The 10,036-nt window shown below is 37.2% G+C and overlaps 2 protein-coding genes across 4 annotated transcripts in view; one reads left to right on the top strand and one right to left on the bottom strand.

Annotated features, from left to right (window-relative positions):
* LOC139961967 (ragulator complex protein LAMTOR5-like) overlaps positions 1-675 on the top strand; it is a 17,384-nt gene extending 16,709 nt beyond the window's left edge. Inside the window, exon 4 of the mRNA XM_071961706.1 lies at positions 1-675. This exon is cut by the window's left edge and continues 6 nt beyond it. Coding sequence (XP_071817807.1) covers positions 1-58 — 58 coding nt within the window. The 3' untranslated portion in view covers positions 59-675.
* A 243-nt stretch (positions 676-918) lies between these two features.
* Positions 919-9,776, bottom strand: LOC139961966 (N-acetylglucosamine-6-sulfatase-like). 3 transcript variants are annotated; one of them, XM_071961705.1, is made up of 14 exons: positions 9,620-9,766; positions 8,957-9,013; positions 7,935-8,124; positions 6,953-7,012; positions 6,213-6,416; positions 5,262-5,327; positions 4,736-4,834; positions 4,201-4,371; positions 3,694-3,776; positions 3,187-3,305; positions 2,707-2,909; positions 1,977-2,084; positions 1,477-1,587; positions 919-1,144 (listed from the first exon to the last, which is right to left on the bottom strand). In XM_071961705.1, exons 3-14 carry the CDS (start codon positions 8,097-8,099, stop codon positions 986-988), a joined length of 1,548 nt encoding a protein of 515 aa, XP_071817806.1. In that variant the 5' UTR covers positions 8,100-8,124; positions 8,957-9,013; positions 9,620-9,766; the 3' UTR covers positions 919-985. The 3 variants fall into 3 exon arrangements, with proteins under 3 accessions (XP_071817806.1, XP_071817804.1, XP_071817805.1); XM_071961703.1 differs by lacking the exon at positions 8,957-9,013 and having other exon boundaries at positions 9,620-9,776; XM_071961704.1 differs by lacking the exons at positions 8,957-9,013; positions 9,620-9,766 and adding an exon at positions 8,662-8,837.
* Between the last annotated feature and the right edge of the window lie 260 nt (positions 9,777-10,036).

The following is a 10,036-nucleotide window of genomic DNA, read 5'->3' as shown; positions in this document are numbered from 1 at the left end:
ACTCATTAAATCTCACAATGACATAACTGTTGCTGTTCATAAAATGCCAGTTTACTGAAGTGTACAACTCGTGAAGTTGGCAGTAAGATGTTCTGAAAGCAACTCGAGAAAAGTGGACAACTGCATAAGATATGTCACAGGATCCTGCAACAAACTGAACTGACTACACATATATGAATGGTGAACTTAAAAGGAAAGAAGCTAATGTAATTTAAGGTGATAGGCATTACATTTTATTTGATAAGAATAATCTGTACAGATTTCAGAAAAGTTGGTTGCATTGAATACAACTGGATCATGAAACGAGAAAAGAATGAAGTAACTTCTTCAGACAAATGAGAACTACGACCAGTGGATACAGTAGCAGTCCAGCAGCACTGTCATAAGTTCAATAATCCTTTCAGAAGGGTATGCATGTTAATGTTATATAATTTCAAAGCTTTGGTTGCAACTAATAAGTGTTTAAGTATAGTAGGGATTAACACCCTGGAATATTGTGTCATACCAATATTGTGTCAAGTATATGAGTTAAGGGTAATATTTCAAACTTCTTTGTGTCTTGCAATAAATATATTCAATTTGAGTATCAATAATTAAAATTTACAGCCTTTTGTTTTCATTTAATAGGCCAACTATCCATTATACACCAGTCTCTGTTTATCTCCACAAACACAAGTAACCTTAAAAAAGGGAAGGAACTCAAATCTCTGAAAGACCTATTAGTATCCAACAAGTTTTTGGATAAAATATCCCCTGTATGGAATCGCATCCTTACCAAAAAACTGCATACCAACATATGGCCTACCTTTTAAATCATTTAAAATGTTTGATGGTACACCAGTATTGGCCACCTTTATGGCCTTCAGACAGTTTATACCATCACAAGGAACCAATGTTAGATTCTGATAACGGTAGGCCAGAGGCTCTTTTATTTTTTAGAACCTCTTAGAGATATAACATTTGTGACAATTTGCATGATTAGCCTCTATATCCTTGGTAAAACCTTGCGACACGTTGCTCCTTTACAAACGCTGAGGGTGATGAGTCTGTCTGCAAGAGATGCAAGATATCCAGGCTGGAGTTTGGAAGCGATGTTCGACAGCTGATAAGGGTCTGCGGTCAAATTGTAAAACTCCTGAAAGTTCTGTTGGGGGAATGAATACAAAAAAAGTACAATCAAACACAAGGTTCGAGGGGGTGGGAATGGGTGAGAGGGCAGGGTTTAACCATTCTTAAAACAAAAAAGTAAAACAAATAACCCTCACACAATACGAACACCATTCATGACTGCTCGGGTAGTTTTGACCATCATTTTGAAAGCTGACATACCGAAAAAAAAGTGATAATTAATAGTCATTTGGATTACACTATTTTCTGAATAGAAGTAAGATAATAAAGGCATATATGGATGATGCAACGAGATCAAGCTACACAGAGATGAGATTACAAAGAACAAAAGAAAATTTATTTATTTACCTCACTGTCTGAAAACTGACAGAACATAGTATTTTCTTTCTCAGTTATCTTTCTAATGCAGGTATATGTATTGTTGTAACCATCCTCACATACACAATTAGGATAGCAGGTCTGTTCAAGAAAGATAAAAAGAAGATCACATTTAATATATTGATTTACTACTGAGGAGAGAGCTTTTTTTTCACCATTTGTTTTTCACCTTATCATGAATCTGTAAATATTGCAAAAATGCATAAATTATTCATTATACATACCATAAATTATAAATAACAGGCAACCGAAAGAGAACGAGCAATTTGAAAAACATTTCCACAGTAAAAGAATGGGTGGGGGGAGCAGTTACAATTTGCAAAATTGGAGCCAAGTCACAATTAGTTGACTTTTAGAGAAGCCAAGTCTCAATTATTTAACTAGTTGGATTGGTTTGAAATACATTCAGTCTCCAAAACAAGAAATTTTTGTTCATGGCAATATTACATTTGAGAGCTGTAAGTACTTACATTCAAGAACTCAGTGTGAGGGCAGCCTGCATAACCTTCTGGTGAATATTCTCCTCGATATTCAACTAAGAAATCTTCCCTCCAAGTACTTGTCTTCTGTCCTGGTAACTAAGAAGGTTAAAAACAGCGAGTAGTTTATTATTAATGTCTCCAAATTAATGCATCATGAATATCGGTTCACAAACGATGCACTTATGTAGGGTTTACTATACCGATTAACCTGCTTCATCCCAGCGGTAAGGTTAATTGTCCCAATTTCCTGAAGGTGTTCAAAAATATCACTTCAATTTTACACTAGGGAACACATCACTAATTTTTGAGAAACTGCGGAGGGTCACCAATTGAAGTGAGTGGATTATATAGTCTAACCCACAGACCATTGGATCAGTTCCTCAGATACAACACAAATCTCAATGGGGTAAACAAGAGCTTCATTGTCTCAAATAACGGTACGTTCTAGAGATGCACCATAATTTAAATTCTTGGAATATGACATATGAACTAAAATTGTATTTAATGTCATCCTTGAAGGAGCAAACGGTATCAAGTAAATCTTTTTGAGAGGGGGGCAGTGATGACATTAAAATGCCACCTGTTTTTCCTGTTCATACGCACAGGAGCTAGGGAATTTCGGAAAAATTTGCGCATTTAAATGAACCATATCAAAATGTTGAGGTGATGTTTTCTGCAATGTTTCACAATGTCTGCGACTGGAATCTCTCGTACTTACCAGCAAAGGTAGCAGAGATGTCCCATCTACATTAGAGGGAGGAGTAGCCCCAGTGAGATGAACTATGGTAGGCATGATATCAATAGTCACCACTGGGTCATGGTTCACGCTTTTGGCTTTGATCCCAGGACCACGAATCATCAGCGGTACTCGTATATCAAACTCGTACAATTGGCGTTTGTCATTTGGTAACGAAAATTGCCCTGAGAAAGTGGTGAGAGGAGTCAAAGTAAAATGCAAGGGGTATTTCAGACTATGTTGGCTTTTATCTGATCACACATCAGCTCTATGGCTTGAGATATGTAAGACTAGGGTAGCAGCACACTGCTCATACATTATAAATAACCAAATATAGCAATAATACACATACGTGGAAGGGGGGGTTCCTACAAATTTCACAGATGAAAATGGAACAGAAAGGATACATTGAAGTAAAATAAAGATAACAGCCCAAACTAGGTAACAAAAAAAAAGACTCACCTAAATGAAAGCCATTGTCAGAAGAAAAGATGATGTAGGTTGAATCTAGAAGACTTTTCGCTTTCAAGAGGTTGACAACGTTCACAACAATGTCATCCACTGAGAGGAGTGTCCTCCATCTAAATGGAAGGAATACAAATCATTCATTTCTATGCTGTTATAAAAGAGTAGGCATATGTTTGTTCTTTTTTATGCCATGGTTTACACCATGTTCATTCATACTTAGTAAAGATTCCTAAATCCTATTGGTCCATTCAGGTCAGCTGACCGTGGCTAATTCTGTGAGTAACGCACGGTACAATTACGGGGCATCACTTTAATATATCTTTGGTTATATGTAACCAAAAATGTTTTGTTTTATGATTTTTCCCCCCACACAAATGGTAGTGTATTAATGAATGGGGTTAATCAACGGTCTAGCGTGCGTTACTCACATGATTAATGCACTGCGGGTGTTAATGCTATTGCATCGCTTGCAAAATCTTATAATTGTGAAGACAGTGTTACCTTTTCTTGAAAACATCTGACGTAAACTGTAACGAAGCATTTGACATCGGTGTGGGTGCTTGTCGGAGGATCCAGTGTTTGTCCTAAATGATAAATATGAAGAAAGCCTCATTATTTTAAGATCTTAATTATGTAAAGTACAGAAGATTCTTGTCTGAAAATATGTTGCCTTATGCTACGAAAATTTCTTAATTTTCTTAAATTTCTTAGTAAGGTCGTACACAGTTAAACATTACATCACAATTCGTGTTACATAACTGAGGTGTTTTTTCGTAAGGGATTGGCAGGCAGGTGAAGATATTGTAAAAAAAGGTGCAGAATATAAACCCAACTTTTCAGCAAGTTATGTACTCTTGAATATTATATCGCATTTCGTGGTATTTATTTACCGAACATGGGAATCACATTCGAATCTGGTTTTAATACAATTCAGTTACAGCAAGGAATCTTAGAAGAAACTTTTGACACTTCGCATCAACAATTTCATATGAAACAAACTAAAATTACCTTTGCGTGAGTGTTATAACTTGGATCTTTGGGCAATTTTTGCTTGGTAAAGTTGTTGGCATATTGAGGTGCTGCCTCGTAGGGGGAATGGCAGGCAGGCGTAGATATCATCATAAAGAAAGGCACTGAATCCTCGTGTTGCATCTCAAGAAACTCAACGGATTTGTTATTCTATGGAAGAGAAACAGACAAGACTACACAACATCAGCTGAACAAAATTTGGTGATCTATTTGTAATACTTCCTTCTCTTGATAAGGTTAACAGTGATACACATTAAAACCTACAAGGCAGAGTACTTTGGCCAACATGGCACTCAAAACTTTTGTTCTGTACTGACAGCATATATAAGTCAGTAACATGTTCACAGACATTTATCTACTGTCATGGACCATCTTCCTCCATGGACCACCTGTAGACCAATTTGCCATCACAGCCTTTGACCCCACTGCCCCTATGTCCAACATATGGGGGCTACCAATATGGATCAGGGTAAGAACAAGACGAAGTTGGAAGTATAAATATTATTAAACTCACGATGATATCGGTTAAGTAATCTTTCTGGTAGTCATCTCCGTGTGTTTCAAGAGTTCCATTCACTGAGAGGCTGTAGTTGTAATAAACTGAATTAAATAGCTGCAAAAAAAGTCACAGTCACATGGAAATGATTAACTCTCGTGGCTGGAGACAACCAAAACCTCTCTCCATTCAGAATAACTTCCTGTCATTGATGCCTCTAGTCACCTCGGGCAAAATATTGACCATAGTCAGTCCCTTTCTTGACTATACAACCCCAACCAATTATTGAAAATGGAGCCCTTGTACTCCCCTGTTATCTCAAACAGGTACAAACGTATCATTTGACAAAAAGGGTTTTGTAAAATTAAAGTTTGCAATTTATTTTAAGGAGATGGAGGGTGGGGAGAGGGAAGGTGTCAGTTGCATTCTTTTGTTTGTGTTTTGCAACGGTTATATTAGGACCCTACTTTACAATGACTTTTTTCTGAATGCTTACAGTAAACAAAAATGTTTAAGTGAGGTTACTGTTTATTGTGTAACTTACCAATGCTGTCCACCAGTCCCATCCAGGGGGTATGTGTTCATGACCACCACTGTGTTTGTTACCATACTGCGGAACAAGAGAAACAATTTTTATGTTAGAGTCCATAAAATGCAGTCACTGTGAACAGCAAGTAGTGTGTCACAATACAATATTACAAAACAGGCATAAATTCTAGAGTACTCATTTTCTCAATTCATTTTATGGTGCTCAGAACGATAATAAAATCTAGTTTCTCTACAAACTGTAATGAAATTCTTTTATATATACTACCATAAATTCTTCACATACTACCATAAATTAAAAATTTGCACTTAACATTAGACGATTCTAAAGAAGCTGATGAACACACTCACAAATCTTGAATTTTAAGCCACTATAAAACATACAGGAACATTTTTGCAAAATATTGCACCAAAACAATTTTGTTATCACAAGTTATTTATTTTAAAGTTTTTTATGTCACAAGTTTATTTCAAAGCAAATAATGAAAGAGTAAAGCCTGAATTATAACCATAATAGGTAATTATAACCAAATTTTGAACAAGCAAACAATTGTTAAGACACCTATAGAAGTGATTTTTGTGTTAATTTTGTGTAATGCAAGCTTGTTACAATGCATGCTTTCCCACTGTATGGAATACCAAAAAGAATCATGTATTGCACTTGGATAAAATATAAAGTGGGTGCTTAGTTTTCTAAAGATCAAGGCCTTTGTTCAACCAGTCATAATCAAGGGTCAATACTTCTATTCACTTGGATCTGTCACCCTTAACCTTGCTCACTTAAACCAGTGAGAGCTACATGTCTATGACAATGCTTACTTCAGCCTGTCACAGTGCCCTTTGGCATGTGACACACTGAAGTGTGGCTCACTGTTCAGCACTGTACAGTAGCATATTTTAGCATTTTATTTCAAGCAGTATTAACAAGTACAGATTCCCTTCCACTCACCTGGTTTAAATATTTACCAGCAAAGAACGTGGTATAATTTTCAGCTTTCAAATGAGCAGCAAAAGTGTTCTTCTCTGGACCGTTCTGCCACTCTGTACTACTGCAATGTCCCTGGATGGTGTTGTTGACAGCGTTATGATTGTGGATGTAATTGCCGGTAAGAATGCTGGAACGGCTAGGACAACAGATGGGTGTGCTTGCAAACTGAGAGGAACAATAAAAGAAATGTTGAATCCTAGAAGACATAAAACTATCCAGAAGTATTTCATGCAATAAAAGCTGTAAACAAATTATGGTGAGAGGGGGGGGGGGGGTGGGTGGGAAGATCCCTTTAGCACACTTTACATCAAGTGCCTCTTACACATGCATGAATGTTCTAAATGCAACACACTGTATATCTGCACAGCTGGATACTGTTAAGGACAGTCAGGGTTTAATTAGTGTTTTTTTATTGCCATTAGGGATCTTACTCCAAGCCACTAAGAAGTTGAGAGGTTAAGCTTCTTTTTAAATGAAAATCAGGGAATAAAATGAGTATATTTAAATTTGATGTCGCAGCATCAAAGGTTCTTCACATTGTCTTCTAAGGTGTGTAAAAGCACTGGTATATATAGTCTGCACTAGTACAACATTTTAAACCACTAGTACAACATTTTAAACCTTTTTCAAAGCAATTTTTGATGTGATACAGGTCACATAATTCCTCAAAAAACTACATGCCAGCACCATTTGTACCTTACCATGTTTGTAAACGTCATTCCAGCATCTCCTATCAGTTTCTGTGTTTGCTTCATTGGCGTCTAGAAGATAAAGAATAAACATTTTCCTCATGAAAGACAATAGGGTAAAATCATATTTAATTTAAATAAATAATGCAATACATAATAATACAAAAAATCGGTTTGACCTCGACATATGTATACGCCAGCCATTGACGGTTGGAAGTTTAGCTTTGGCGAGTAGAATATGTATTATACACACTGGACATTTTGGGAAGTGACCGTGGGCCAGTGAAAATCAAATAATACCTAAGACTATCATTGCAAACAATTCACAGTATGAATGAAACAGTACCATCATTACCATGGCAAATTTGAAGCGTTGTCAACTGACCAATCTCAATGAGAATTTTCGGTGTAAAATGGTTCGCTATCTGCATGTGCATTATAAACCAAAATGTTTCATGTGTTTCATGTGCACTTCAAGGAGCATTCCCTCCCATTTTAAAACATTCAAAATCTAATATTACCATTTTAAACCGGGAATGGGTTGGATTAACGATGTGAGCAATTATTTGTAATAAAAGTATTTTTAACAACTTTGTGTTCACATAATTATTTCTAAACAAATAGATATCATGACGGCTTGGTTATGCTCAGGCAACCCTAACAGTCGAGTATACTATTAGCGGCCCAAGTGGAAAATACCTCTCAAACATTCCCACAAACAAAGCATGGAACCGCAGAGTGGTTAGGCTTCAGCGTGCCATGAACTAACAATGATAGGATAGTATCAGGTTCAGTAACCTAGGTTTCGCGTCAGAATACCAATACACTAGAGGCAGCCAGAGTGCCAAGTATGTTTGATGTTTTTATTTGTTAATTGTACTATCCTATAAGTATGGAGACTCAAACAGTGAATTTCTAGTGGAGGGTGAATTGCCTTCGTCATTGTGAGTACTTTTGAGAAAAGAAATGGCCGAGGCCTGGTATATATACTTACAATACCATTCATTGTGACATCCTGATCATCTGTCAGTATAAAGATTATATTTGGCTTCTTGTCCGATTGATCCTTACGAAATGCTTTCTTTTGAGAACGACAACCATCGAGAAACAGCAGGAAGCTCACCAGCCCAAGGAGGATATGAACCAAGCCAAACTCCATCAGTTCTGCTCGATATGATGTTAACCTGAAGATTTCAAAAATTCAATATAGACCTCAATACCTACTACCCTGACAGTTTCTACAACTTGTTACAACTCATTGATACGTATAACTGGGATACAGCAGCTCTCATACATACATTTGTCAACACGGTTTGCACATACCTAGCCTAAGCTATGTCCCAATAACACAACTGCCATGGTCACTGTGCTTCCCTTTCAGATTTGATAGGTTCCCTAGGCATAAAGTCACTATGAATGATGAGGTATTTCTTTTCCAGAGGAATTTGCAAAAAATGGATGTTCCATCGCAATTGGCCATTGTTCGACATTTGAAAGTAACACCCACCAACCTTGCTAGGTTGGTTTATTATACATTTTATTATACTGTGAGTGCGTTACTTCAATGCTATTACTTAGTAGCACTAGGCCTAGCCTAAAACATGTAGGCCTGACATATATAAGTTAGGCCAACACTGAAGTGTCAGTAGGCGCCTATTCCTAGTAACTTAGAACGTTGAACCTAGCGTAGGCCTATAAACGGTTGGTAGCCTAGTGCCTACCAAGTAATCAATTTGAGGAGACGACTGGGAATTTTATATGGGCCGTGCTACTTCCGTCCATACACTAAGTAACAGTTACAATGCGCTACTTATTTCCGGAAACTCTTGAAAACAGTAGGCTGAACGTTATGCTATAATGCTGTCAATGTTGGTTTTGTACAGTTCAGTGCGCTGTATCTCACATGTAAGTTTATGACAGAAATTATCACATGACCATAACAACAATGGTTGGAGTATTGCGTAACATCTTAGAACGATTATTGGTTGAGGAAAGTCCACTTTGGGGAAGTCTCACCGTGGATGAGTGACCCGGATGGGAGGGGCCCAATCCGATTGAGTGATTGCCAACTCCCTTGTCAGTGCCCGCATATACAGAAATTAGACAGAAATTACACGCGCTTATTAATAAATCGCTCAAATAACTCGAAGATTTACAAGCATTTGGTTATAAAGCACTTCTTTAGGGGAATTAACATGAGCGACCGAAAAGCAGTGCAGATAATATAGATAAATAATGGACGGCTAATCGAGACATGCAAAATGTAAGGTGTCATGTTAAAGGGTGCGAGAACTTCTTACAATCTTTGTACAGTATCATACTTATTAAATACTTTCTTGCACTTCCAACATATGCTTTTCGAAAGAGTCCATCCAAACCCCTTTCATCCATCCTTGAGAGTCCTCCAAAAGTAATATATGCACAATCACCTATATATGTTCATTGTTAATGGTGTAAGATAAAGATACCATATGTTAAACAATTTACCGTTTGAACGTTATAGCCAAATTTAATAAATTATCGGCGGGTATTAAGGCTGGAATAAGAAATACTGTTGATTGAATTTTACAATGAAAGGTCTTGGCCATTACGACGCAGCCGTTTATAAAAGAAATGAACAAATGTGGCATATATCCTATATAAAGATGTGGTTATACAGTAACACAGTTTATTTCCTACCTTTCAGTTTGATGTCAGTTATAAGGAGGCCGAGTTTGGGTTAGCCAGAGATCCTTATCAGGGCCGACGATGTCACAGTCATCGCGAAGGTCACTTAGTTCATCTCCACTTCGTTGACCGTTTCGCCTCCCGCCGGGCAGAATAATGCGTGTGCATATATGCAGCACACAACATTATATAGGCGCGGACGCGATGGTGATTTTTAAGTCCGTACGTGATGTTACGCTACCCATGCTATAGCTGAAAGCATTTTTTCTATGTCTGTAGGCTAATCGTTATTGTTATGTAAATTAAATCTACAGTAAGCAGCAATTGTGGATTTCAATTAAGGAATGTCAGAATCAGGGCTTACTAGATTTCACGCGGGGTAATTGGAAGATTTTATTCAGTCCCATGCCTGCATAACCTATGAATCCA

This window comes from Apostichopus japonicus, chromosome 20 (genome assembly GCF_037975245.1).
Source record: "Apostichopus japonicus isolate 1M-3 chromosome 20, ASM3797524v1, whole genome shotgun sequence".
Lineage (NCBI taxonomy): Eukaryota > Metazoa > Echinodermata > Holothuroidea > Aspidochirotida > Stichopodidae > Apostichopus > Apostichopus japonicus.
The sequence above is the reverse complement of the archived record's forward strand: the minus strand, read 5'-3'. Positions and strand labels throughout refer to the sequence as shown.

Bases quoted from the DNA above. Each gene is read 5' to 3' on its own strand.
- LOC139961966 (XM_071961703.1), bottom strand. From the start codon at position 8,099: ATGGAGTTTGGCTTGGTTCATATCCTCCTTGGGCTGGTGAGCTTCCTG. The intron at 6,417-6,952 runs GTAAGGTACAAA...TGTTCCTCTCAG, and splicing joins GAATGACGTTTACAAACATG to TTTGCAAGCACACCCATCTG. The intron at 2,910-3,186 runs GTGAGTCTTTTT...CCACTTTCTCAG, and splicing joins TGACAATGGCTTTCATTTAG to GGCAATTTTCGTTACCAAAT.